The sequence below is a fragment of the Lampetra fluviatilis genome, chromosome 5, assembly GCF_964198595.1.
Source record: "Lampetra fluviatilis chromosome 5, kcLamFluv1.1, whole genome shotgun sequence".
Lineage (NCBI taxonomy): Eukaryota > Metazoa > Chordata > Hyperoartia > Petromyzontiformes > Petromyzontidae > Lampetra > Lampetra fluviatilis.
This window is the reverse complement of record NC_136279.1, coordinates 18,605,316-18,631,510: the sequence shown is the minus strand read 5'-3', so window position 1 is coordinate 18,631,510 and position 26,195 is coordinate 18,605,316. Positions and strand designations below refer to the sequence as shown.

Genomic DNA, 26,195 nt, shown 5'->3' with positions numbered 1-26,195 from the left:
GATGATGACGACCATCTCGATGATGGTGATGACGACGACGATCATGATGATGACGACCATCTCGACGATGATGATGATGACCATCTCGACGATGATGATGACGACCATCTCGATGATGGTGATGACGACGACGATCATGATGATGACGACCATCTCGACGATGATGATGATGACGACCATCTCGACAACGACGATGACGACGACCATCTCGACGACGATGATGATGATGACCATCTCGACGACGTTGATGACGACGACGTTGATGGCGACGACGATGACGACGATCTCGACGACGGGCCACCGCCATCACGAGTTGATCCTCTCGCCACACGTCTCGAGCGGCCACTTTGTGGCGCCGCCCTGGACGTCGATGGACTCGTGGCTCCAGGCCAGGACGTTGCCGCGCAGGTCGCTGGAGCAGCCGGCCAGGGAGGCCACCTCGGAGGCCGAGAGGACGCGGTTCCACATCTGTAGGTCGGCCAGCTCGCCGACGAAGGCCTGCATCGCGTCGAAACGACCGCCAATCTTGTCCTGTGGCGGATGCGGGGGGGGGGTAAGGAAACAGAATCAGAATTTCGATTTAAAGCTTTCGTGACTGCAGGGATTCATCTTCTTGGTTCTTTCGGTAAAGTCACGTAGAAGGGAAATAATAAAATAATACAAATTAAACATAATAAAATAATTATCACGACGTTTCTGCCACAACGCAAGCAGCCGTCCTCAGGTGAAGAAACAAGTCTGTCGCTGTCTTTCCAACAGACCTGCTTGCGTTGTGGCCGAAACGTCGTGAGAATTATTTTATTATTTTTATTTTCAGAATCAGAATGTTTATCCTGGAGAAATCCGATGAGCTACGAAGCTCTTTTTCACAGATGTCCAGTCGTGTGGACCGTGAGCGTGTGTGCGTGCGTGTGGCAGGGTTTGTGAAGGACGCTGCTGCTGCTGGGCAGTTGGAGGCAGTCGCCCTCCAGCAACAACGGGGGGCGGAGGAGCGACGCTCACAACAACGAGCGGAGCGCCGGGCGGCTAAAACGCAGACAGTTGGCATAGTGGGGAGCAAAGTTGGTTCATCTGCCAGTCATCTCGGCCAGTCAACCCAAAACACCTGGGGCCGCCCAGTGACCTCCTGTCAGTGAGATATGTACATGCCACACAAGCTCCGGTTGACCGCTGCAAAGTATGATCTTGTGGTTTGATTATAGTGTGCCGATCTTAAAGGTGCGTTGAAAAATGTTGATACTCCTACTGATACTCCTGCTGTTGTGGAGTGACTCATGCTGCCAGCGATGGCTGCAAAGTTTGGTAGTTCATGTTATGTATTTCGTTTATTGTAAATTTTAAATCACAGTTCCTATGATCACTGTTACATTGTTTTAATAGCTTTATTTTGGTGATTTCGAAAACGTTTTGGTTTAGCCATATTTGTTTGTTGTAGTACAGAGTTATACTGTTAACTTTAATCTAAATTGTCTAATGGTTGTTATTGTTTGACTTGCATCCCACTGGGATTTTTGAACACAGCATTGATATACGGTGCTTTTTCTGGTAACCTTTGCTGTTTTTTTCCTGGATTTTTCTGTTTGCGCTTAGTCACTTCAAGATGTTTCTTGTTCATGTTTTTGTTTGTTGCGGTTGCACCCGATTCAAGAGCCGAATGGCTCACAGGGCTACACCTAATAAATGAAACTGAAAACTGAAGCTGAACAGATATGAATACAAAGCAATTATATTTTATCCATGCAGAACACACATCTCGGGGGTGTTTTACAGTCGGAGCAAAAACACACTCAAAGCACATTGCCCAATCAATCCCGGTAAAAAAAAAAAATCTTATTCGATTTAAAATGTTATATTACGTCAGCTGCATTCTTGATGTGACTTGAAAGAGAGTTCCGGCCGCTGAGAGGATAGCAACTCAAAGGTCCTCGCCTCATTGCTGATTCCACCGTCGTTCCCACTCTCCACCGACTACCAACCCCAACCTGAACCTTGGCCCTGAACCCGTGACCCTTAACCCCCCCCCCGCCCTGTTCCTTGATCATCTCATTCGCTCGGAAAATCAATGGCAGTTGAAGAGGAAGTTAAAAACTCGTATTTTTCCCCCATCTCCCTCCAAACCGTGTACGGAGTTGGAAGAGTGCATAAGCCTGTTTGTAGAGCCAGTGGGTCGAGATTCCTCGTTCCTATGACAGGGGAAGTGAGTCTATCCATATGGTAAACGGAGTTGTCGGACTTCCACACAGAGTGGTACTGGAATGCCTCGATTTACGAAATGGATGCGTTCTTTAAAAAAAACGCGTTAAACGAAATGTCGTACATAGGAACGGATTTTTCCATTAATTTAATAATGAAAATGAGTGGTATGTTTTGGACAGTAATGGCAACTCTACAGTACTAATATCCTAAAAATGCACACCTATATAATTGTTCACTGTACAATATGAATAAAGAGCATGAATCTTTTTCCAGTTCGCCATGGGAATCCAGTTTACCACGGAAGCCCAGTTTACCATGGGAGTCCAGTTTACCACGGAAGCCCAGTCCACTATGGGAGTCCAGTTTACCACGGAAGTCCAGTTCACCATGGAAGCCCAGTTTACCACGGAAGCCCAGTCCACTATGGGAGTCCAGTTTACCACGGAAGCCCAGTTCACCATGGAAGCCCAGTTTACCACGGAAGCCCAGTCCACTATGGGAGTCCAGTTTACCACGGAAGTCCAGTTCACCATGGAAGCCCAGTTTACCACGGAAGCCCAGTCCACTATGGGAGTCCAGTTTACCACGGAAGCCCAGTTTACCATGGAAGTCCAATTCACCATGGAAGCCCAGTTCACCACGGAAGTCCAATTCACCATGGGAGTCCAGTTTACCATGTGCAAGAATGAGCAACCTGCAGCTCCGAAGCTGCATGCGGCTCTTTAAGGAACCGCTTCGTGACGTCATTTATCAAGGACCCACCGTCTCGCATTCACCACGCGGCATTGCGGCTCTTGGAATATTGCGTTCATTACCAAATTCGGAAAAAGCAAAGGCGCTCCTTGTTACTTTGATTGCCGAGCCCTGCGGTGTAGCGCGTGGGCAGAGTGAAATTTCGCTCTCGCGCGGAAATTCGATTCCGTTAATGGAAAAGCGTCCGAAATTTGTCAAATTGCGTTAACGCAACATTTCGTCACCCCGAACGATCGTAAATTAAGGGACGCCTGTAAATTATTTTATCGACCCTGGAGGGGTGATGAGCTCAGTCTAACTGTCAACCTCCCGATCGCCAGCCGCTAGCTCTACTGATGAGCCACCTCGCCTTGTCCTGACACAGGACCATACTGACTACATCCGGCGCCACGATAAACGAGTTGTTCTGTGTGTGCGTCTGTTCGCATACTATAAATACTCTAGCACAGTGTTCTTCATTGCAAGACCCGCGTGCCACTGACGGCCCCTCGGTGGCCTTCAGTGCGGCCCTTCACGTGGGGCCCCAAGCAACTCGTGGCTACCACCGGATGGATGACACCCGACTCGACACACGCAGACACAGCCAGCTGTAATACCCTACCCAGTAGCCGGATTATCCTAGTAGCAAAAGTAGCGACATATGTAGTAGCTACGGGCTCCGCACTTTCAAGGGCCCCGCGCTAAATGCTTTCAAACTATCAATTCCGGTTCAGTGATTCTGCACTTGCTCTATTACCATAGTACTATACCGCCTTCAACTTTTACGAACGACTGGGTGTTTAAGGTTAGCGATTTGTCGTATTATCTGGCTTCATAGCAAATGAAAACATACAATTACTTCACAATGCAAATAAAAAAAATGTGCGTTTTCATATTTACGTATATATTTATTTATTTAAGGCCCCTTCATAACATATGCGACAGGCCACGCACTAGCTTAATCCGGCACTGGCCCTGCCGGCTTCCTTTCGAATGCAATACGAGACGAAGGAGACAAAACGATGACCGTGATGACGTTGACCTGGTGACCCGGTGACCCGGTAACCTGGTGACCCGGTAACCTGGTGACCCGGTGACCTGGTGACTTGGTGACCTGGTGACCTGGTGACCCGGTGACCCAGTGACCCGGTGACCCCCCCCTGACCTGCTCCTGTCCCAGCACGAGCACCCCGCCGGGCGTGATGGGGTGCCACGGCGCGAGGGCGTCGCCCGTGCCACGCAGGGAGCCATGATGACGTTGACCCAGTGACCCGGTGACCCGGTGACCCCCCCCCCCCTGACCTGCTCCTGTCCCAGCACGAGCACCCCGCCGGGCGTGATGGGGTGCCAGGGCGCGAGGGCGTCGCCCGTGCCACGCAGGGCGCCGTCCTGGAAGGCCTCCCACACCCCGTCCCGCGACGTCCAGGTCACCACCACATGGTGCCACCGGCCGTCGTTCAGCGACAGCGGTAGCTGAGCCATCTTTTGTTGGGGGGGGGGGTGGGGGGGGCGAGGGACGAAGGGGGGGGCAGAGGTTACGTTGGTGACCATATACAGGGGGAGGGGCAGGGGGTGGGGCGGGGTGGGGTGGATGGGAGCACAGGTAAACACGGATCAGCACAGGTGACATGGTCTTCATAAATGCTACTCACTCACATCACTTGCCCCGAAATACTTTAAAGGCTACACGGGGGCTGGGGGGGGGGTCTTTATTTTGCGTCCTTTGTCGGCCGTTCCGTCCAACCACCCCCAGAATTCCGGCCACCTCGACTGAAAACTCATTCCTTTGCAGCAGCTTTTCATGGGTTAGTTTTAATTGCCCCCCCCCCGCACCTCCGATGCGCGCGGTTGGCCACGTACGGGTGGCGAAAGACGTTCAACACGCGTAACCATCCCAGCCACCGCGCGCCGCTCTCTCTCTCTCTCTGTCACCTTGTCGTTGACGAGCAGCTCCACGGGGTTGTGGCCCCACTCCATGAGCACGATCTCGTTGGACTGGCGCGGCACGGCGTACGAGAGCGGCGTGCCCACGCCGCCCGACGCCGAGGAGCGCAGCCAGAGGCTGGCGCTGAACGCGTGCATCTCGGGCAGCGAGGCGGCGGCTCGAGCCACCATGTAGTCCGTGCGCAGCGGGAACGACACCTTGAAGGCATCCGGCGGTGGCGGCGGCGGCGGCGGTGCAGCCGCGTCAACGTCGACACCTGCACGGCGGGGTTTGGGAGCGGTGGTGGTGGTCAGAACCGGCCCTAGACCTTTGGGGGCCCTAAGCAAAATTTGGTTGGAGGCCCCTTTGATGTATGATTTTTTTCACCCACTAGCTAGCAGTGACTCTAGGGGGGCCCTCTGCTGGCCACGGGGCCCTTTGCAATTGCAAGGGTCGCTTAGTGGCTGGGCCGGCTCTGGTGGTGGTGGTGGTGGTAGCGGTCAGCGCGCTGCGACATGAACCCGGCGGCCCGAGTTGGATTCCCCGCTCACGGCCACCAGCAGCAAGTGACGATTTGTCTGGGCCTCCTCTAGGTCGACTCAGAATCAAATGAGTACCTGGCGCGGCGTGTTAAACATCGCCGCTCGGGAGTCAAAGGCCGGCCGGGCGTGATGGTGGCCACCCAGCCCCTCGTGTGCCGTGCCGGCCTTCACAGGTGCTCGCTGACAGCACTTGCCCCAACAGTCTGTAAAGGCTACTCGGGGTGGGGGGGTCTTTATCTTTATGGGGGTCGTGGTCAGGGTCACTGGGTGGGGTTAACTGTGGGCACGGTCGCTGCCGAAGTAAACACGCAATGTCGCGGATCAACATTGGCAAGCGGCTGCAGGCCAACGTTGCTATCACAACGTTCTCCCAAAGCGTTCAGTGTTGACTGGGTCGGTCGGGTTCACTGGGGTAGATAGAATCACCGCGTCAGGGTCAATGGGGCAGGGTCAGAGGTTATTTGTATTATTATTTTTAAATGTTTTACCAGGTAAGGCCCACTGAGATATACAGCTCTTTTTTCAGAAGCGACCTGGTGATCACGAGTGATAGCTCAACGAAGTTGGCTTACCATCACGTGGACATTCATAGCAAATACAGTACTCTAAACGTGTGATTCTAAATGTTGAGAAAAATCCACCGCGACCGCGGGGGAGAGAATATGCACGTTGCAAATATGGAGCAGGCGTCAGGGTCGGGATTGAACCCACGGCCTCCTGCAGACCGGGCGAGGTAGTTAACATCTCATAGCCACGAGGAGAGAGAGAGACAGACACGCACACTCAAAATATACAGCAGGCATCGTCAGGGTCGGGATTGAACCCACTGCCTCCTGTAGACCCGGCGAGGTAGTTAACATCTCATAGCCACGAGGAGAGAGAGAGACAGACACGCACACTCAAAATATACAGCAGGCATCGTCAGGGTCGGGATTGAACCCACTGCCTCCTGCAGACCAGGCGACGTAGTTAACATCTCATAGCCACCGTTGTATTCCCAGCAGCCCCTGCCACCACGAGATGGCGGGAGTAACACGCGCTAGAAACTCGTGGCGCGCCGTTGCACAACTGCAGCACGAGAAAGAGCGGAGAGCTCCTGCTGCGAACCCGGATGGAGGGCGTGCAGGCTGAGTTGACTCCGAAACGTCGTGATTTTTTATTGTTTCATTTTTTAATAATTTTTATTTCATTTTTTACCTACGTGACTTTTACCGAAAGAACTAAGAGTATGAATCCTTGCAGTCACGAAAGCTTCAAATCTAGAATGAGGTGACGACGTTCACTCCGCACTGACGGCGTGATTCGCTTGCTCGATCCCTCGCTCGCTCCGTTCCATCTCTCATCTCTCCGATCACCCGTCTGCGATGTTCGCTCTTCAATGAGCCCCTCCCCTCCTCCCTCCTCCTCTCCCTCTCTACTCACCCCTCAACCCCATCTCCACCACCTAACCATACCCCCCCCCCCCCTCGTTACGCACATCCCTCCTACTCCTCTCCCCCCACTCTATTCCTGCCCCCTTCACCCCCCCCCCCCATTCACACTTCCCGCCCCCCTCCACCCAGAACCCCCCCCTCCACCCCTCCTCCCTTCCATCCATTTAGTAGGTGCCAGAGGTGTGGACTCGAGTCATGTGACTTGGACTCGAGTCAGACTCGAGTCATGAATTTGATGACTTGCGACTCGACTTGGACTTGCATAACAATGACTTTGTCCCACCTCTGGTAGGTGCGCAAAACATCTGTCAAAACTTGACCCCCCCTCCCCTCCCTGACCGCACGCGGACTCTTTACACCCCCCTCCCCCTGAATCCTATAGAACGGCCGATATTTAATCCACGCAGAAAACGATCAAGGATTAATCATATTAACGTGTTTAAGCAAACAGATAGTCCACCGCCGGACTGTCTAACTCATTTAAAGGCCAATGGAGACAAATTATTATCAAGGCCTCACCCCCCCCTCCCCCGGACTCAATGGATGGCTCCTTCCCCCGTCACCTGCCCCCCTCCACTCACGCAGCCCCCCTCCACTCACCCATCAATCCACGCCTCCCTCCATCCCCTCCCCCTACCCCTCTACCCCCTTCTCATTGCCCCCCCCACCCCTCCCCCCACCCCTCCCCCGCGGCCCCTCCCCCCCACCCCTCCCCCGCGGCCCCTCCCCCACCCTTCTCGATGCCTGCAATCCGGTGTCTCAGCTCCCCGAGGGCTTTGTCGATCCGCGCATGCGCAGTGCGGTTCCCCGTGAGCTCGAGCGCGCGCGACTCCAGCAGCTCGCGCACGGCGTCGCGCGCGGCCGTCGCCCAATCGGTGCGGCCCGGCGCCGCGTGCGTCTGGGGGGGGGGGGGCAGAGAGGAACGGGGGGGGTGGGGTGCAGGGTAGGGGAATGGGGGCAGAGAGGAACGGGGGGGGTGGGGTGCAGGGTAGGGGAATGGGGGCAGAGAGGAACGGGGGGGGTGGGGTGCAGGGTAGGGGAATGGGGGTAGAGAGGAACGGGGGGGGTGGGGTGTAGGGTAGGGGAATGGGGGCAGAGAGGAACGGGGGGGGTGGGGTGTAGGGTAGGGGAATGGGGGTAGAGAGGAACGGGGGGGGTGGGGTGTAGGGTAGGGGAATGGGGGCAGAGAGGAACGGGGGGGGGTGGGGTGCAGGGTAGGGGAATGGGGGTAGAGAGGAACGGGGGGGGTGGGGTGCAGGGTAGGGGAATGGGGGTAGAGATGAACGGGGGGGGGTGGGGTGCAGGGTAGGGGAATGGGGGTAGAGAGGAACGGGGGGGGTGGGGTGCAGGGTAGGGGAATGGGGGTAGAGAGGAACGGGGGGGGTGGGGTGCAGGGTAGGGGAATGGGGGTAGAGAGGAACGGGGGGGGTGGGGTGCAGGGTAGGGGAATGAGGGTAGAGAGGAACGGGGGGGGTGGGGTGCAGGGTAGGGGAATGGGGGTAGAGAGGAACGGGGGGGGGGTGGGGTGCAGGGTAGGGGAATGGGGGTAGAGAGGAACGGGGGGGGGTGGGGTGCAGGGTAGGGGAATGGGGGCAGAGAGGAACGGGGGGGGGGTGGGGTGCAGGGTAGGGGAATGGAGGTAGAGAGGAACGGGGGGGGTGGGGTGCAGGGTAGGGGAATGGGGGTAGAGAGGAACGGGGGGGGTGGGGTGCAGGGTAGGGGAATGAGGGTAGAGAGGAACGGGGGGGGGTGGGGTGCAGGGTAGGGGAATGGGGGTAGAGAGGAACGGGGGGGGGTGGGGTGCAGGGTAGGGGAATGGGGGTAGAGAGGAACGGGGGGGGTGGGGTGCAGGGTAGGGGAATGGGGGCAGAGAGGAACGGGGGGGGGTGGGGTGCAGGGTAGGGGAATGGAGGTAGAGAGGAACGGGGGGGGTGGGGTGCAGGGTAGGGGAATGGGGGTAGAGAGGAACGGGGGGGGTGGGGTGCAGGGTAGGGGAATGGGGGGCAGAGAGGAACGGGGGGGGTGGGGTGCAGGGTAGGGGAATGGGGGCAGAGAGGAACGGGGGGGTGGGGTGCAGGGTAGGGGAATGGGGGTAGAGAGGAACGGGGGGGGTGGGGTGCAGGGTAGGGGAATGGGGGTAGAGAGGAACGGGGGGGGTGGGGTGCAGGGTAGGGGAATGGGGGTAGAGAGGAACGGGGGGGGTGGGGTGCAGGGTAGGGGAATGGGGGTAGAGAGGAACGGTTCGGAGGGGGAGGGGGCAGAGAGGAAGGGGGGGCAGAGAGGAGGGGGGGTAGAGAGGAACGGGTCGGAGGGGGAGGGGGCAGAGAGGAAGGGGGGGGAGGTGATAGAGAGTACCAGGGGAAGGTGGAGGGCAGAGAGAAACAGGAGGGGGCAGAGAGAGAGAGAGTGAGGGGCAATGTGAACACAATGTGAAGTCAAGATGAGCAAGCACACGAGGCTACGGAAGTGGCCTCGCAGGGGTTCACTGCAGACGGAACTGCCCGGGGCTGAGCTCAGGAAAATACTTCCCCGGGGAGAAGATGTGCGGGGCTGCGTTTGGAGGAGGTTCTAGAGTCCCGGTAAATCATTACACATCCCACGAGAACTGAATCGCTGGCTATATAAACACAGAGATTTAGCGAGTGATCAACCACTTCCTCTTACGCAGCGGTTCTTCGCCTTTACTGTAGCCTTGCACCCCTTTGGTGCTAAATCGTATAATGTTAGACGTACAATGCTAATAAACACACGTCGGGTTTGATGAAAGAAAGTACGTTGTACGTTCGTGCCTCGTGCTTAATTTGTGTTTTGATTATTTACCTTCTCACAACAACATCTGGCCATATCTCACGCCCCTCCGCCCCCCCCAGAAAGGGCATCTCGCACTCCCAGCGGCTGCGTGCACCCCCAGGTTTGAGAACCCACCGCTCTACCGTGACCGTGGGACTGCGAGAAGGGCTGCGTGCAGAACGAGAGAGAGCGAGAGAGTGAGCGAGAGAGTGAGCGAGTGAGTAACCGAGAGAGTGAGCGAGAGAGTGAGCGAGAGAGTGAGCGAGAGAGTGAGCGAGTGAGTAACCGAGAGAGTGAGCGAGAGAGTGAGCGAGTGAGCGAGAGAGTGAGCGAGTGAGTGAGTGAGCGAGCGAGAGAGTGAGCGAGCGAGAGAGTGAGCGAGAGAGTGAGCGAGAGAGTGAGCGAGAGAGTGAGCGAGTGAGTAACCGAGAGAGTGAGCGAGAGAGTGAGCGAGTGAGCGAGAGAGTGAGCGAGTGAGTGAGTGAGCGAGAGAGTGAGCGAGAGAGTGAGCGAGAGAGTGAGCGAGTGAGTAACCGAGAGAGTGAGCGAGAGAGTGAGCGAGTGAGCGAGAGAGTGAGCGAGTGAGTGAGTGAGCGAGCGAGAGAGTGAGCGAGCGAGAGAGTGAGCGAGAGAGTGAGCGAGTGAGTGAGTGAGAGAGTGAGAGAGTGAGCGAGAGAGTGAGCGAGTGAGTGAGTGAGCGAGCGAGAGAGTGAGCGAGCGAGAGAGTGAGCGAGTAAGTGAGTGAGAGAGTGAGCGAGTGAGCGAGAGAGTGAGCGAGTGAGTGAGTGAGCGAGCGAGAGAGTGAGCGAGCGAGAGAGTGAGCGAGAGAGTGAGCGAGAGAGTGACCGAGAGAGTGAGCGAGTGAGTAACCGAGAGAGTGAGCGAGTGAGTGAGTGAGCGAGCGAGAGAGTGAGCGAGCGAGAGAGTGAGCGAGAGAGTGAGCGAGTGAGTGAGTGAGAGAGTGAGAGAGTGAGCGAGCGAGAGAGTGAGCGAGAGAGTGAGCGAGAGAGTGAGCGAGTGAGCGAGAGAGTGAGCGAGCGAGAGAGTGAGCGAGAGAGTGAGCGAGAGAGTGACCGAGAGAGTGAGCGAGTGAGTAACCGAGAGAGTGAGCGAGTGAGTGAGTGAGCGAGCGAGAGAGTGAGCGAGCGAGAGAGTGAGCGAGAGAGTGAGCGAGTGAGTGAGTGAGAGAGTGAGAGAGTGAGCGAGCGAGAGAGTGAGCGAGAGAGTGAGCGAGAGAGTGAGCGAGTGAGCGAGAGAGTGAGCGAGTGAGTGAGTGAGCGAGCGAGAGAGTGAGCGAGCGAGAGAGTGAGCGAGAGAGTGAGCGAGTGAGTGAGTGAGAGAGTGAGAGAGTGAGTGAGCGAGAGAGTGAGCGAGTAAGTGAGTGAGAGAGTGAGCGAGAGAGTGAGCGAGAGAGTGACCGAGAGAGTGAGCGAGTGAGTAACCGAGAGAGTGAGCGAGAGAGTGAGCGAGTGAGCGAGAGAGTGAGCGAGTGAGTGAGTGAGCGAGCGAGAGAGTGAGCGAGCGAGAGAGTGAGCGAGAGAGTGAGCGAGTGAGTGAGTGAGAGAGTGAGAGAGTGAGCGAGCGAGAGAGTGAGCGAGAGAGTGAGCGAGAGAGTGAGCGAGTGAGCGAGAGAGTGAGCGAGTGAGTGAGTGAGCGAGCGAGAGAGTGAGCGAGCGAGAGAGTGAGCGAGAGAGTGAGCGAGTGAGTGAGTGAGAGAGTGAGAGAGTGAGTGAGCGAGAGAGTGAGCGAGTAAGTGAGTGAGAGAGTGAGCGAGAGAGTGAGCGAGAGAGTGAGTGAGAGGTGGGGGTTTTACATAAAGCTAAGTAAAAAAAAAATTACGAAATGATGAACGAAGCAAAGTGCCGAATACACCGAGCATCTTCTTGTTTCCACTGATCGTAAAAAAAAGGAGAGTGAGCGAGAGAGTGACCAAGAGAGTGAGCGAGAGAGTGAGCGAGAGGTGGGGGTTTACATAAAGCAAAGTTTTACTTAAAAAACATTTTTTTACGAAATGATGAACGAAGCAAAGTGCCGACTACACCGAGCATCTTCTTGTTTCCACTGATCGTAAAAAAAAAGAGAGTGAGCGAGAGAGTGACCAAGAGAGTGAGCGAGAGAGTGAGCGAGAGGTGGGGGTTTACATAAAGCAAAGTTTTACTTAAAAAACATTTTTTTTTACGAAATGATGAACGAAGCAAAGTGCCGACTACACCGAGCATCTTCTTGTTTCCACTGATCGTAAAAAAAAAAGAGCAAAGCCAACGCGTGCCGACTGCAACGCGTACACTGCACTGGGGCCTCATTGTAGCCGGAGCTGTCCAGCGCTGAACTTCAGCAATGAACGCGGCTGCTGCTGCTGCTGCTGCTTCTGCTGCTGCTGCTTCTGCTGCTGCTGCTGTACTCCCGCACTGTGGAGGCAGCGGACGTGTTGCCGGCGATACACCGGTGCAGCATGACACGCCGGTCCTCGTAAAACGGTTCTAAAAGCGAAATATGCAACTGGCATTGCGTCCTTCGACTGCTTCGACATCGCGAGAACCGATTTTGAAGCACCACCAGCACCCCGCAAGGTTTTCTGACCGGGGTTGCAAATCGCGGGAAATTAAACAAAATTATTGCGACAAAAAGTTTTTGTTTTACTTAAACCACGTGTACCTACGGTGTGCCGCCAATACGTTAATCAGTGGGGAACAGCCCAGAAAGTCGAACTCTCTCTTTCTCTCTCTGTGCTCAAATTTGCATCGGGACGGTTGCTCATATAGACATTGAGCCAGCGGTGGAAATTCCACACGCTCATGACGCCCCCCCCCCCCCAGTGTATCCATATGATGATGATGATGGCCACTTGTCCGTTGAATTCCCACCAAGTGGTATTCTATTTATGCGACCTGTGAAGGATGATGATGATGATGAGCTTATCCGGCAAGGATCTGAACTCTGGGCCCTGGCTGCGTTGAATGTCCACGTGGTGATGATAAGCCACTTCGTTGAGCTATCATTTGTGGCCAGGTCGCTTCTGAAAAAGAGCTACACTACATAGTTCAGTGGGCCTTACCTGGTAAAATAAAACGTAGCTTCGTTTTTAGTTTAGTGATTAGAACACTGCTTTCGCCAGGTAAGCCTCCACGAATCTCCAGATTGATGTCCTATATATACAGTACAGTATACAGCTGTGGCTACCTGCCACACCTGCAGGTAGAAAGTAGGTAGCCGCGACCACAGACAGAGACAAAGATACCCCAAACAGACTGTTGGGGCAAGTGCTGTTGGCGAGTCGCACCTACAAAGGCCGGCACGACACACGAGGGGGTGGATGGCCAGCACCACGCCCGGCCGCCTTTATCTAATGCTGTTGCTTACACACCGCACCAGGTACTGTGCTCATTAAAGGCTGAGCCAAACTAAGGGAGGCCCAGGACTGGATTCAAAGGCAAAGAGCCCCCGAATAGCCTTAACAGACTGTTGAGGCAAGTGCTATTAGCGAGTAGCACCTCTGTGGGACCGGCACTGCACACGATGGGTGGGACCGGTGATGGCCGTGAGCGGGAATCGAACTCGGTCCGCCGAGTTCGCAGCGCCGCGCGCTAACCGCTGCACTGCCGCTCCCCGCGGACTAGGTTCACACACACGCGCAGTCTCACAGAGGGAGGTAGCTACCTCCAGGTGCTCCAGCCTGTCCTTGAGCGCCTGTGTGGTCTTCCCCAGCTCTTCCAACATCTCGGTCGAATCTCGCGGAGGGTCTCCCATGGTATTCCTCATCCCCGCAGCTGCCTCGAGCTCCGCGTGCCTGCTGCCCGCCAACCCCGTCGCCTCCTCCTCCTGCTGCTGCGGCTGCTGCTGCGGCTGCTGCTGCGGCTGCTGCGGCTGGCCCTTGCGCAGTCCCGCCGATCCCCTGTGGCCTCCGGACTCGCAGCGACTCAACTTGGTCGTGAGCTCCTTGATGGCTTCCCGCTGGCGAGAGATGGTCTCCTTGTGCTGCCTCACGATCTCGCGGAGATGCGAGCCGATGGCTGATGACGACGATGACGACAATGACGAAGACGACGACGACGACGACGACGATGATGGCGGGGAGGAGGTACCAATGTTGGAGGCCATCCAGGATGTTGGAGCAGCACAAGGGATGTTGTCCATCTCCATGGGCATGGCGGTGCACACGAAGCGCTGCGGTTGCTGCTGAGGTTGAGGATGGATGCGTGCGGGGTCAGCTGCCCTCGGCGTGACCTTGGAAGCCACCGCTGGGCTGCTTCCCCCCCGGTACCACGGTCGCCACGACCCCAAGCGAGACGAGGCAGAGCAGGACCCGGGAGGGGCCCGCGATGCGCGGGACACGGGGATGACCTCCCATGGGGGTGACGCAGGTGGGGGTGGGGGGGTGAGGTGATGGATTTAGATGGAGAGATGGAGCAGAGAGGATGAGGAGCAGGTTAGGAGATGTTGAGAAAGAGAAGACAGGAGATGATGGGCTGCAGGGAAATGGAGGGGCAGGTGGAGGTGACAGATCCGAGGTAGTCGGAGGAGACTGAAGTAGAGAGAGAGAGAGAGATGGGAGATTGTGGAGAGAAATGGAGATGAGAGGACACTGGAATAGGGGAGGGATTGAGATGAGTAGAGGGCAGAGTAGACGAGAGAGGCTGCGTGAGAGATTACAGCACAGATGAGGATTAGAGGGAGAGAGATATTAGTAGTGACGGCGATAGAATATTGTTGAGTCAGAGGGAGATGGTCGAGGAAGGGAGATAGAGGGAGATGAATGAGATAGGAGATGGGAAAAAAAAGGTTAGAGGATGAGACGCGATGGAGATTTGAGTGGCAAAAAGGGGGTAGAGGCGAGGGGAAACGCAGGGAGATGAGCCGGGTCGGCGTATATGGGATATGGATCAAATGCGATAGGATGAGATAGAGACGGGAAATAGATGAAATTATGAAAGATGGAGATAGAGAGAGAGAGAGACAGAGAGATGGAAGGGGGCAGCGCAAAGTGAAAGAGGAGACGAGGGAAAGGAGAGTGAGTTCGACAGCCGATACAAAGATGATAATATAAATATAGCGCGGAGATATGAGAGATGATGTACAGAGCGAGATATAGAGATGCACACACACACGCGCGCTGCGGTGATATGTCGCGGAGACAGAATGAGTGACGTGACAGGTGTGTCGAAATCTATGAACGGGGCGCGTACGCGTTGGTCGAGGTGCGCGTGGCTCCAGGCGGTGTGCACGGTGTATGCGAGCGCAAGGATGCGCGCAGGAGGTGTTAGTCGCGTGCAGGTGAGCAGGTGAGCAGGTGTGCAGCAGCAGATCCGTGTGCAGGTGGGGACGCGATTTCGCCCGCGCGCTCACTCCGCCAGATGCCGCTAATCCAAAGGCGCTTAAATAGAGAGGGGTGTGGGGGGCTTCGGGCGGGATCGGACGCGCCCTCACCTCCCACTCTCTCTCCTCCCCTCTCCTCCCCTCACCTCCCCTCTCCTCCCCTCTCCTCCCCTCTCCTCTGCCCTGCCCGCGATCCTTCCCTCTCCCCCTCCCACCCTGCCCATCCACCTCCCACTCCGCCTCTTCGCTAACCCCCCCCCCCCCTCTTTTTTTTTTACGATCAGAGGAAGCAAGAAGATGCTCGGTGTAGTCGGCACTTTGCTTCGTTCATCATTTAGTTTTTTTTCAATGCTTTACTTCATGTAACCCCCCCCCCCCCCTTTTAAATTAAAGATTTAACAAAAGATTTCACGCTCTGCTCTCCTCCTTCTCACCCCTCCCCTCTCTTTACCCCCTCTCTCTACCCCCCTCTCTCCCTACTCCATGTCTATGTTCCCCCTATGATTTCTATGTAATATTTGTAATATAAAAAAACTCTGGGTGGGGGGGGGCACAAAAATGGAATCGGTGAAGAGAGGAAAGAGTGGCGAGATAATAGGGGGGAGGTGGGGCAGGATGGGTAAGGGAGGGATGCGGAGGGAGGGGGGGGCAGGGCGCGAATGAGAGAGGCAGGGAAGGGATGCGGATGGAGGGAGAGAAGTGGGGAGGGAGAGTCAGAGGGGGAGGGAGGGAGAATAGGGGGGTGGGGGAAGAAGGTGAAAGGGAGGGGAAGAAAGGAGGGGGAGGGAGGGACGTAGAGAGAGGTGGGCAGGGAGGGAAGGGAATAAGGGAGGGAGAAAAGGGGGGAGGGTGAAAGGGAGGGGATAGAGGAGGGAGGGGGGGGGCGAGAGGGATGGACGTGGAGAAGTGGGCAGGGAGGGGAGGGAGGGAGGGAGGGAGAAAAGGGGGAAAGGTGAAAGGGAGGGGATAGAGGAGGGAGGGGGGGCGAGAGGGATGGACGTGGAGAAGTGGGCAGGGAGGGGAGGGAGGGAGGGAGGGAGAAAAGGGGGGAGGGTGAAAGGGAGGGGGAGAGAGGAGGGAGAGTGGTTGAGGGGGTCAGATAACTAAAGAAGAGGGGGCATCCTATAGGGAGGCAAAAGGAGGGAAGGAGGGAGGGAAGAGGGGGATTAGGGGGGGGGGGCATGTCTCCTCCCTCCCTTTACTCGGTGTTCATTTTGAATGATGAATAAGTTGGAATCATTAATGAATAAAACACATTAGCGATGCCGGTGGTGACGTCAGTGTAATTGTGTAAATCTGATGCTTCCGATGGTGATGGTACCGATGTCAAACGATGGATTATGTTCACGTTGATCACGTTAAAATGTCAATGCTGCTTGGTAGACGGTACAGTATATGTATCTACGGAAACCTTTTTGCCAGTTTCAAGATATTGAATGGTAAAACGCATTGAACGTCATCCAAATTACATGAGCGGTCATCTAATCTGCGATCATTCCAAACGCGTATTCAATTTTATAACCTGCGAGAGGCGTCACTGACGATGTACGTCCACCTGATTGCAGCATGCAAATTGCACGCTAATTATGCTAATGATATGTTAATTACTGCAATGTTTGCGTCTGCCGTGCTGCCGGACAGGCTGAGTTTGTTCACCGTGATTATGTTCACCAAGATGTCGCGTTAATTACCGCGGTGTAAGGGGCCGTCCATAAATGACGTCACGCGATTTTGGAGATTTTTTGACCCGCCCCACCTCGTCACACGGCGTCACAAAAAGTCAGACCCCCCCCCCCTCAAATATGACGTCACAAAGCTCTGCCCCCCCCCCCCAAAAAAAATAAAACATGCTTCAAATCGCTTTAAACTATTGTCATTGTAGTGCGTATTTAATGTGGCGCAGCACTCTGATGTTGTAGGAGAAAACATTTATTGAAAAGTCTATTTAATTAAGTGGAACGTGTTGTCTATATTTATTTAAAGTTGCGCATTTTGATGTGACGTCACATTTCCCACCCCCCCCCCCCCCCTCGTCACACATCGTCACAAATGTCTGACCCCCCCCCCCCCACTAGGTGCGTGACGTCATTTATGGACGGCCCCTAATTGTAAGTTAACGGCTGTCGTCATCTGAACTGAGGCGGTGTTAACGAGGGTCATTTATACTCTTTTTTATACTCGGTAAAGTCACGTGGGTAGAAAATTATAAAATAATAGAAATAATAATAGAAATAAAATAGAAAAAATCACGGCGTTTCGGAGGCAATACAAGTCTCCGTCATCAGGTGGGACCGTCACAGCCAGATTTACTGTCTCACTTGATTTATTATTTTATTTATATTATTATTTCTATTAATAGATCACGACGTTTCGATCGCAACACAAGCAATCGTCGTCAGGTGGGACAACCACAGCAAGAACAAACTGCTGAACCTATCACGTGGATAGGTTCAAAGAAAATAACAATAAACAAAAACCTACGACGTTTCGATCGCAACACAAGCAATCGTCGTCAGGTGGGACAACCACAGCAAGAACAAACTGCTGAACCTATCACGTGGATAGGTTCAAAGAAAATAACAATAAACAAAAACCTACGACGTTTCGATCGCAACACAAGCAATCGTCGTCAGGTGGGACAACCACAGCAAGAACAAACTGCTGAAGTAGGCGAGAGATCTGCCGTGCTACCCACGTGACTTTACCGAAGGAACCAAAAACTATGGATTCCTGCAGTCACGAAAGCTTCAAATCAAGATTGAGGGTCATTTACGTCTCAAAAAACCGTAGTTGGAGACTTTGTTGTAAATCCACTGGAGAATGAGGCGGTCTAACTCCTCTGAGATCTCCTTTTCACCCAGCGGTGGGAATTCCACGTTACTATGGCGGGGGGCCAGTCTTAAGTTGCGTGAATTATCTCAGCGACGTGCCAGTCGTATCATCTTCTTGATCGCAACGGCCGCTTGCATTGCGATCGAAACGTCGTAGTTTTATTTAATACTGGTAGGAACCTCCTGGTTACACCAGCCCACAGGGGATTATTGTGTCCGTCCGTCGTGCAGGGAGGGGCTGGGTGGGGAGGGGCTGGGTAGGGAGGGTGGGGCTGGGTGGGGAGGGTGGGGAGGGGCTGGGTGGGGAGGGTGGGGATGGGTGGGGAGGGTGAGGAGGGGCTGGGTGGGGAGGGTGGGGAGGGACTGGGTAGGGAGAGTGGGGCTGGGTGGGGGGTGGGAGGGGAGGGGCTGGGTGGGGAGGGGCTGGTCACCCCGTGGTGCCCTTATAAAACTCAACGTTTAACCTACTCACGCCGGCTTGTGCCCGCCCTCACAGTCGGGCATATTTGCGGAATACACCACGCCGCCGTTGACCCTGGCCATTGACCGAGCAACCCAACGTTCCTACCAGCTCCCTCCGCAGCAGGAATGTGTTTTTGATTATTTTCTTTGAACCTATCCACGTGACTTTACCGAAAGAACCAAGAATATGAATTCCTGTCGTCACGAAAGCTGTAAGTCAAGATTTAGTCTTATCACCGTTCACTTTTGTTACAAATATTTTTCATCCGGAGTTGCCCAGGGCCTCGCTCCGGAAAACACGACTCGCATCTACCCCCTCCTTCCCCCAACAATGATTGGTAAAGATCCAGGGGCGTGAAATATTGAATGGGAATAGATAAAAGTGTAAGTACATTTTAACAACGTTAACAGATAGCATTCTTTGATTTAAAGCTTTCGTGACTGCAGGGATTCATATTATTGGTTCTTTCGGTAAAGTCACGTAGAAGGGAAATAATTAAAAAAGTAAAGGAAGTTTTTATGTATTTATTAATTGTATTATTTCCCTTCTACGTGACTTTACCGAAAGAACCAAGAATAAGATAGCATAACATTATGTTAATGTTATGCACGTATGCTAATGAGCTAACGGTCGTGTCGACGTCACACCGCGTTGCTCCGCCCCCCCCCCGCAGCCACCTCCGCCCCTCCCTCCACGCGCGCGGTGCATGCCGGGAAACAGCAATCATGGCGGCCCCCGTGAGTCGTGGAGGCCGCGCGGTTCTCCCGCGGGGAGGAGACTGAGGAGACCCCCACGAGACCCCCACGAGACCCCCCCGGGACCCCTCACAACTGCGGGACTGGAACCCCCCTCTCCTACCCCCCCCCCTCCTCCTCCTCCTCCCCTGCCCCCCGAGTTCAGGACCCCCCGAAGAAACCCAGGACACCGACGGCTCCGTGGATTCCCCGAAGGCCTTCGGAGTACAGGAACCGCGGAGTGAAAACCTTCCCCGGAGACCTCCCTGAGGAGCCCCTCGAGTCGCGGAGCGCGAGACCCCGAGTTCCTCCTCACCACCCTCACCACCCCACCTCTCAAAGAGCCCCGAGGAAGGAGTAAGGGAGCCCGAGGCTGAGACTCCCGAGAACCCCCTTCCCCTCCTCCCTCCCCTACATAACTGAGGGACCGAGAATTCGTGGCTCTTTTCAAGGACCCAGGGATCAGGAAATCCCTCCCCCGAGACCTTGAGACTGGGGGCTGCTAAGGATCTCCGGGTCCTGGACACTTGAGGGCGCGATAAGAACCCCGCGAGCCCGAGGACGGGGGCCTAGGACCGCTTGGGGGGGGGGGGGGAGGCGAGGACCCCCTAGCGAGGGATCTCGCGCTTTCCAGGATTCCGTCGAATTCCCTCTTGATAGCAAACCTCTTCACCTCGTCCTCTCTCCACACCACCTCTCTTCGTCCACCTCAGTCTGCGTTCTCCCGAATCCAACCTCCGTGCCACGGCTGCACCACCCGCAACTTCATTAATCGCGCCTTCCCCAATGCTCGCGATGGAGCGTTCCGGGGGTTCCTGGGTCTCCTTGGGACCCAGCGAGGACGACGAACAGCAGCAGCAACAACAACAACAGCAGCAGCAGCAACAGCAGCAGCAACAACAACAGGATCAGCAGCAGGAGGAGACGGCGGTCGTGGCGGTGGCTGCGGGGGTGGCGTCGACAGCGGACGCTGAGGTCCCGGGACCAGAGGCCGCGGCGGCTGCACTCCCGGACTGGCACATTCCGCTCGCCCTCGCCAAGAAGCGACACACGGAGAAGATCGAGGGATCAAGAGCGGCCACGCAGACCTGGCGCATGAAGGACCGGGTGAGAGCGGTGGCGGTGGGGGGGGAGGTCGCAACACAATTCGCGTGACTCGCGTAGGATGAAAACAAAAGTTTCGTTTCGGTTGTATATTTTTTTGTTCAATTGTTTTTTTTGCACTTTTTTCCCCCCCATACTTTGCACTCGTGTCGTGTGTTTTTTGTATTGTTGTAAGGTTCTGAACTAACCCAACTGGACATGTGTGAAAAAGAGCTTTATAGCTCATCGGATTCCTCCAGAATAAATCTATATTCTGATTCTAATACACAGACACCCAACCCCCCCCCCCCCTTGTTATGATTGTTTCGCTTGTTACCCAGGAAAGCCTCTTTTTCAGGAGGGTCCTGCTGGATTTTCACAGCATGGCGTGATGTCGCTGCTGCTGTGTATAATCCTAATTGAGTAATTTGCAGGTACATTTTCAGTATTGGCAATTCACACGACAATGGATAGAGAGACATGCAACCTCCCAATATACAAGAGTCACGATCTGGATCGAACGTATGACCTGTATACCAGGCGAGGTAGTTAACATCTCGCCACCGTGACACTTCTCTCCCCCTGCTCTATTTAGGTTTCCACCAGGCTACAACCATTAAACTATAGGAACCACATCCTTTATAGCCTTAACAGACTGTTGGGGCAAGTGCTGTTAGCGAGCATCTATGAAGGCTGGACGGCACACGAGGGGGTGGGTGGCCAACACCACGCCCGGCCGCCTCTGCTCAGTTTAGATGTTTGCACACTGCACCAGGTGCATACAGCTGAGTCGACCTAGGGGAGGCCCAGGACCGATTCAAATATTCGCCACTACTTTTGGTCGTGGGCGGGAATCTTAACTCCGATTGCGCCACCGTTCCCCCACTGCTGCACCACACACCCACATATGCACGTTTACAGTACGCACGTGCAAATCAGAATCAGAATATGTACTTGTACACATCGGAGACCCGGCGCGTGAAGGACAGACAGGGTGAGGGAGGGGACAGACACACATCCCCGCTCCCACACTTTTACGTTTATTTGTTGAACCACGTGAGAACTCAATCAGACGAGGGTAGTATAATTTGCAAATGACCTCCGCAACACAAATACTGCACGCACAGATTGTACACATTGGTAGACCTTGCGCATTAAGGTTTGGCCGAGTGGGGGAGGGGTCGCGCACACTCGCAAATTCATACACTACGATACACACGTATAAGCTGCGTACACATACAATACGTTGGTTTTATATAAACTAAAAAAAACTATAAACTATTTACATTTGATCAGGTAAGGCCCATTGAGCTATGTAGTTATTTTTCAGAAGCGACCTGGCCACAAATGATAACTCAACGAAGTGGCTTATCATGTGGAAATGTATAGCAGTGGCCAAATGCAACTATCTCAAGATGCTGTACATATACAATGGGCATCTTTATCTTACATTCATAGAGAGAAAAAGAGGAACTTGTCTGACCTCTGCTGACCTCACAATGACCTCCCCTCCTGATATGACCTTATCTCATGTGACCTTTCCTCAGTCCCCTCCCTGGGCTCCTGTAGGGGCCCCATCTCACTTCCTGGAGCCCGTGTCTCCCTCATATCTCCCCACTCCATCTTCTGTTCCCCAATCCCACCATGATGTTGCTCTTAGAGAAATGTGATACGGGGCAGAGTGCGGGGCCCATGTGAGTCATCCGATGGCCTCTGGTTTTCCACACCACCCTCAGTGGGTACAAGTAGAGATTTTCCTCGCTCTGTGGGTTCGGTTTGTGCGATCTTGCGTTATATGCGGCTAACCTATCTCTACCCAAAATTCGCTCTGTGTGGTTATGAATTCACTCGACGTGTGGCTATATGGTTGGACGTCAGACAACATTGTGGGTCTTATCTGGTAGAATAAAAATAGTTTAGTTTTAGTTCTCTACCGGTTACAGGATATTCTCATGCAGGGAACTGGGGGAGAACATACACTGCAGAGCAAGGGCGAAAATATATTAACTCCACTCGCACACACGTTTTGAGTATTACTCCAGCACACGACGGCCGCCTCTTTTCGAATTACATCATGGGATATTTAATGTCCATGGCGAAGCAGACAGCTCATATTTTTTCAGTTAATTCACCTGCAGTGATAAACAACAATTAAACGGACAAACAATTTTTATTTTACCAGGCAAGGCCCACTGAGCTATATAGCTCTTTTTCATAAGCGGCCTGGCCACAAATGGTAGCTCAACGAAGTGGCTTATCGTGTGGAAATTCATAGCAGTCAAATATTCTATTGAACGCATGTTTATAAATGTGGAGGAGAAAAAGCCACACGCCAACGGGGAGATATTGCAAACTCAAATATACAGGCTTCAAGGTCGCGATCGAACCCACGACCGTCTGTATACCAGGCGAGGCAGTTAACATCTCACCACTGTGGCGCCCAGGGAAGGGCAGCCTGCCGCATTTGAGCCACGAACCTATGTAGCTCTGCAAAAAGCGGCGAACGCGCTACCGCCTGGCCATGGGTCACCGCCCCCCCCCCCACAGGTGAAGGTCGTCACATAGCCACAGAGCAAAGGTTCACACGGCTGGGCCTCGCGTTCCCGCGACTCGCGTCCGCGTGCGAGCGCGATTTGTTTCGTCGCTATCGTGAGCCGTAATCAATCCACTGCTGGTGGAGGAAGGCCTCCCCATGCCGCCGCCACCACCGCCACCTCTCGCGATCCGCCTCCTCACACCTGCGCCGACACGCGATCCGATTCCATCGCTCCGTTTAATTATGCTAAGATGTGTCTTTATACGTTTGAGACCAAAAGTTTACTTCAAGGGAGATCTTTGTCACACAAAGCAATACGTTGCACACGCGAATTTATGAACGTAAATTTTCAACTATTCGCAAAATGACACATTCAAAGCCACATGCGTTTAGAGTAATTGTCTGCTAAAATGTTCCACATGTCACTTCGTTGACCTATCAATTGTGGCCAGGTCGCTTCTGACAAAGATCTGCATAGCTCAGTGGGCCTTACCTGGTAAAATCTAAATAAAAAAATTGTTTCATAGCTTCCAACAAGAATTAACGCTAAAACAGCATCAGGATAAAAAAAAATCGAAGTTGTATTTTCAGGAAAGATATATACGTGAGCTGTGGGATAGGGTAACATTCAAAAGCAATTACTCTGATTAACGATCAAATTATTTAAGTCCCCGTTAAAAGTTAACCTGGGAAGCGATTGGCTTTTTTCTTTTTAAACGCTCAGTGCAGTTTCATTCGATGCACATGGAGCATCACAGAAAGAAGAAGAGTTTACAATTCTTGGGATAAAGGGTAATTAACCGTGATGAGTTTGCGGAGAGAATTGTTGAGGTGTGTGCTTATTGTGTGCGTTGAGGCAGATGGTTTGGGCGTGTGAAAGTCATTAACGCTGCCATGTTTAAAACGTTAGAAATGTGGCCAGGTGGCGCAGAGAGGTTTATAGGTCAGAGCGCTGAGCAGAGGTCCCAACCGGGTACCCGATACCCATACCCTACCTGATACCCGGCTACCCGTACCCGGCCGGGTACGGGTAGCCGTTTGCGACCCTGGTGCGGCCGGGTACGGGTAGGCCGTGAGTCACTGGTGAGTAACCGTTTGTCACTCATTTCGGGTAGGGTACGGGTAGGGAACGGATACCTGTACCCGGCCGGACTCTCGTTTCTAGCGAGTTGATGATCTTAGCCCTGTTACCGGGTACGGGTACCCATTTGTGACCCTGGTGCGGCCGGGTACGGGTAAGGAATGAAAACCCGTTTGCGACCTCTTGCGCTGAGATGGCACTGCGCCTCCCGATTAGCACGGTTGGCTACGTACGGTGCAAAAATTAAGTTGAACAGACTGAAAATACACACCGAGGACTGCCGGCACCACTGAGATCCTGGGTTCGACTGCAGGCAGCCCTTCGATCAAGGCGCTTGCTGAACATAATTTTTTTAAACCGGTATAAACGAAGACATTATTTAGGTGGCAGGAGCATGCCGAGGGATTAGGAGTGATTGACCACGGTCGAGGGGTGAGTTGGGGTTAGGAAAGTGGAGGGGTGGGGGAGGTTGAAGAGAATGGGCAAAGGAGAAGAGGAAGGCTAAAACCGGACTCTCGTTTCTAGCGAGTTGATGATCTCAGCCCTGTTACCGAAACCCCCACCCCCATCGGCATGAAACTAAATTCAGCCCTCAATGTGGATACATTTCTTGCTCTGAGAGTTGAAACATGGTCGACTGCCCCCCCCAACCTTTCCTTTTTAAATCCTTTATATTAAGTTCACTTGCTTGCGTGCTTACGACCGTGCAAATCTTTCGGTCGTTTTTTAACCCACTTCCCGTGATCCAATCGAGCTGACATTTTTCACACAGACTCGTTGTGCGTGACAATTTATTTTCGTGAAAATTTTTTTTCCAAAATTTGACACTTTTTAGGGAAAAATAAATTATATTTAATTACCAATTGCTTAATGGTGGCAGGCAATCATCTGACCCATAGGTGGCAGCCATCTCAAGCCAGAGGACGAGAGGACTCTAGCCGCCACGCATATAAAGGATTTATAGTGAAAAACTTTGTTTTTACGGGTTAATTTTTTCCCCTTTCTCTCCCGCCTGATGGGTCTTAGGAAACGGCGTTGTGGGTCCGATGCACCTCTGCGACCCTCACTTCTAACACGTTACCCCCCCCCGGCCCTGCCCCCTAGCGCTCTCCAATTGCCTTATGGTCCATTTGGCCGCGGCGTTCCAGCACGCGGCTCGGTTTCACCCAAGTGTTTTTTACCGGCCGCCTGCCAGACTGGCGTTACTAAAAATAACCGTCCCCTTCCCTTGACCATAGCAGCAGCAGCAGCGATACTGCTTGCTTGCATGCGTTAGTCCGTGCGCCACGTTTAGGATCGGCGTAAGTTGTCAGCGGTGTTTGCGGACCGCGCCGCGATACTGGCCAACCGGGTGTTCGACTCCTGGCTGCTGTTCAAGGTCTCGCTCGTAAGAGAGAGAGGGAGGGAGACTTGCTCGTACCAGTGGGCCTTCTGTGTGGTTTTCATCAAGCGTTGTTATGAATGTGTGTTACGTAACGCCGTAACTCCGCTGCCACGTGGTGTATGCGAACCCGTCGTTGGCTTCCCCTCCGCCCTGTAGCCTCCCATCTTGTCGCTCGCACCCCGAAAGAGTCATCACGAAGACACTCTCTCCCCAGCTTCCCCTCCCCCCGCCCTCCTCATTCATGGCTGTCTGCCCTCTAAAGGGTGGTCCAGATGTCTTGTGACCCTCCCCCCCCCCCCCATTTCATTTTCTAAAACTTAAAGGTTTAATTAAAACAGAAATGAAGATGCAATGGGGAAAAATGTTAGGGGTCAATTAATTAGGGGGGGGAGGTGGTCACAAGATATCTGGACCACCCTGTACAGTGCATTGCGCCGTGGTTGGTACAGTATTACTGGGCCTTGTGATCAGGCAGAAACATCAGTGGCTCTGTGGCTGGGCCCTCCTTCTAGATTGTGACAGCCGTAAGTGCCTTGAGCAATTGATGAGCCATCAGCTCCGGGAAGACAAAGACGGCCCGCCGTGGCGCTGGCCACACACCCCTCACGTGCTATGCCGACCTTCATAGTTGCGCACGCTAACAGAACTCGACCTCCCCCTGTCCTCTTCCCGCTGCTGCAGCCTTTTCAGATCCAGTGCTTTGGAGGCAGGGCAAGGGTTTTGCGGGTCACTGGAGAGAGAGAGACACATGTGAAACTCTCAAGCCTGGCCAGCGAAGCGTCCGGGCGGTAGTGCAAGCAAGTTGTTGAAGCGCTCTCATTTTTACAGGTCTTTTTGGGTTAGATCGTGTAAGCAGAATATATTTACACGAAACCTGTATTTTGGATGATATTGGTCGCAAAGCCTACGTTTCGAAACTTTAATTAAAAACTATTTTAAAAAACGAAACTGTTTTTATTTTACCAGGTAAGGCCCACTGAGCTATGTAGCTCTTTTTCAGAAGCGGACCCGGCCATAACAAATGATAGCTCATCCAAGTGGCTTATCGTCACGTGGAAATGTATTAGCAGTAGGCAAATACTTTTAAACGCACGATTCTAAACGTGGAGGGCCAAAACCGGGCGGCCCGGAGAAAAATCCACACGACCACGGG

The 26,195-nt window shown here is 53.8% G+C and overlaps 1 protein-coding gene and 1 pseudogene across 9 annotated transcripts in view; one reads left to right on the top strand and one right to left on the bottom strand.

The window, feature by feature from the left end:
* Positions 1–210: 210 nt before the first annotated feature.
* On the bottom strand, positions 211–14,570 carry LOC144932710 (neuronal pentraxin-2-like; annotated as a pseudogene). Its single transcript, XR_013636932.1, has 5 exons — positions 13,275–14,570; positions 7,560–7,725; positions 4,861–5,129; positions 4,231–4,410; positions 211–531 (listed from the first exon to the last, which is right to left on the bottom strand). The product of XR_013636932.1 is annotated as a neuronal pentraxin-2-like (transcript).
* A 4,369-nt stretch (positions 14,571–18,939) lies between these two features.
* RPTOR (regulatory associated protein of MTOR complex 1) overlaps positions 18,940–26,195 on the top strand; it is an 85,591-nt gene continuing 78,335 nt past the window's right edge. For all 8 annotated transcript variants that reach the window (XM_078857062.1, XM_078857059.1, XM_078857057.1 and 5 more), the window contains exon 1: positions 18,940–20,065. In XM_078857062.1, the coding sequence (XP_078713188.1) occupies positions 19,745–20,065 (321 nt within the window). In that variant the 5' untranslated portion in view covers positions 18,940–19,744. The remainder of the gene's footprint in view (positions 20,066–26,195) is intronic.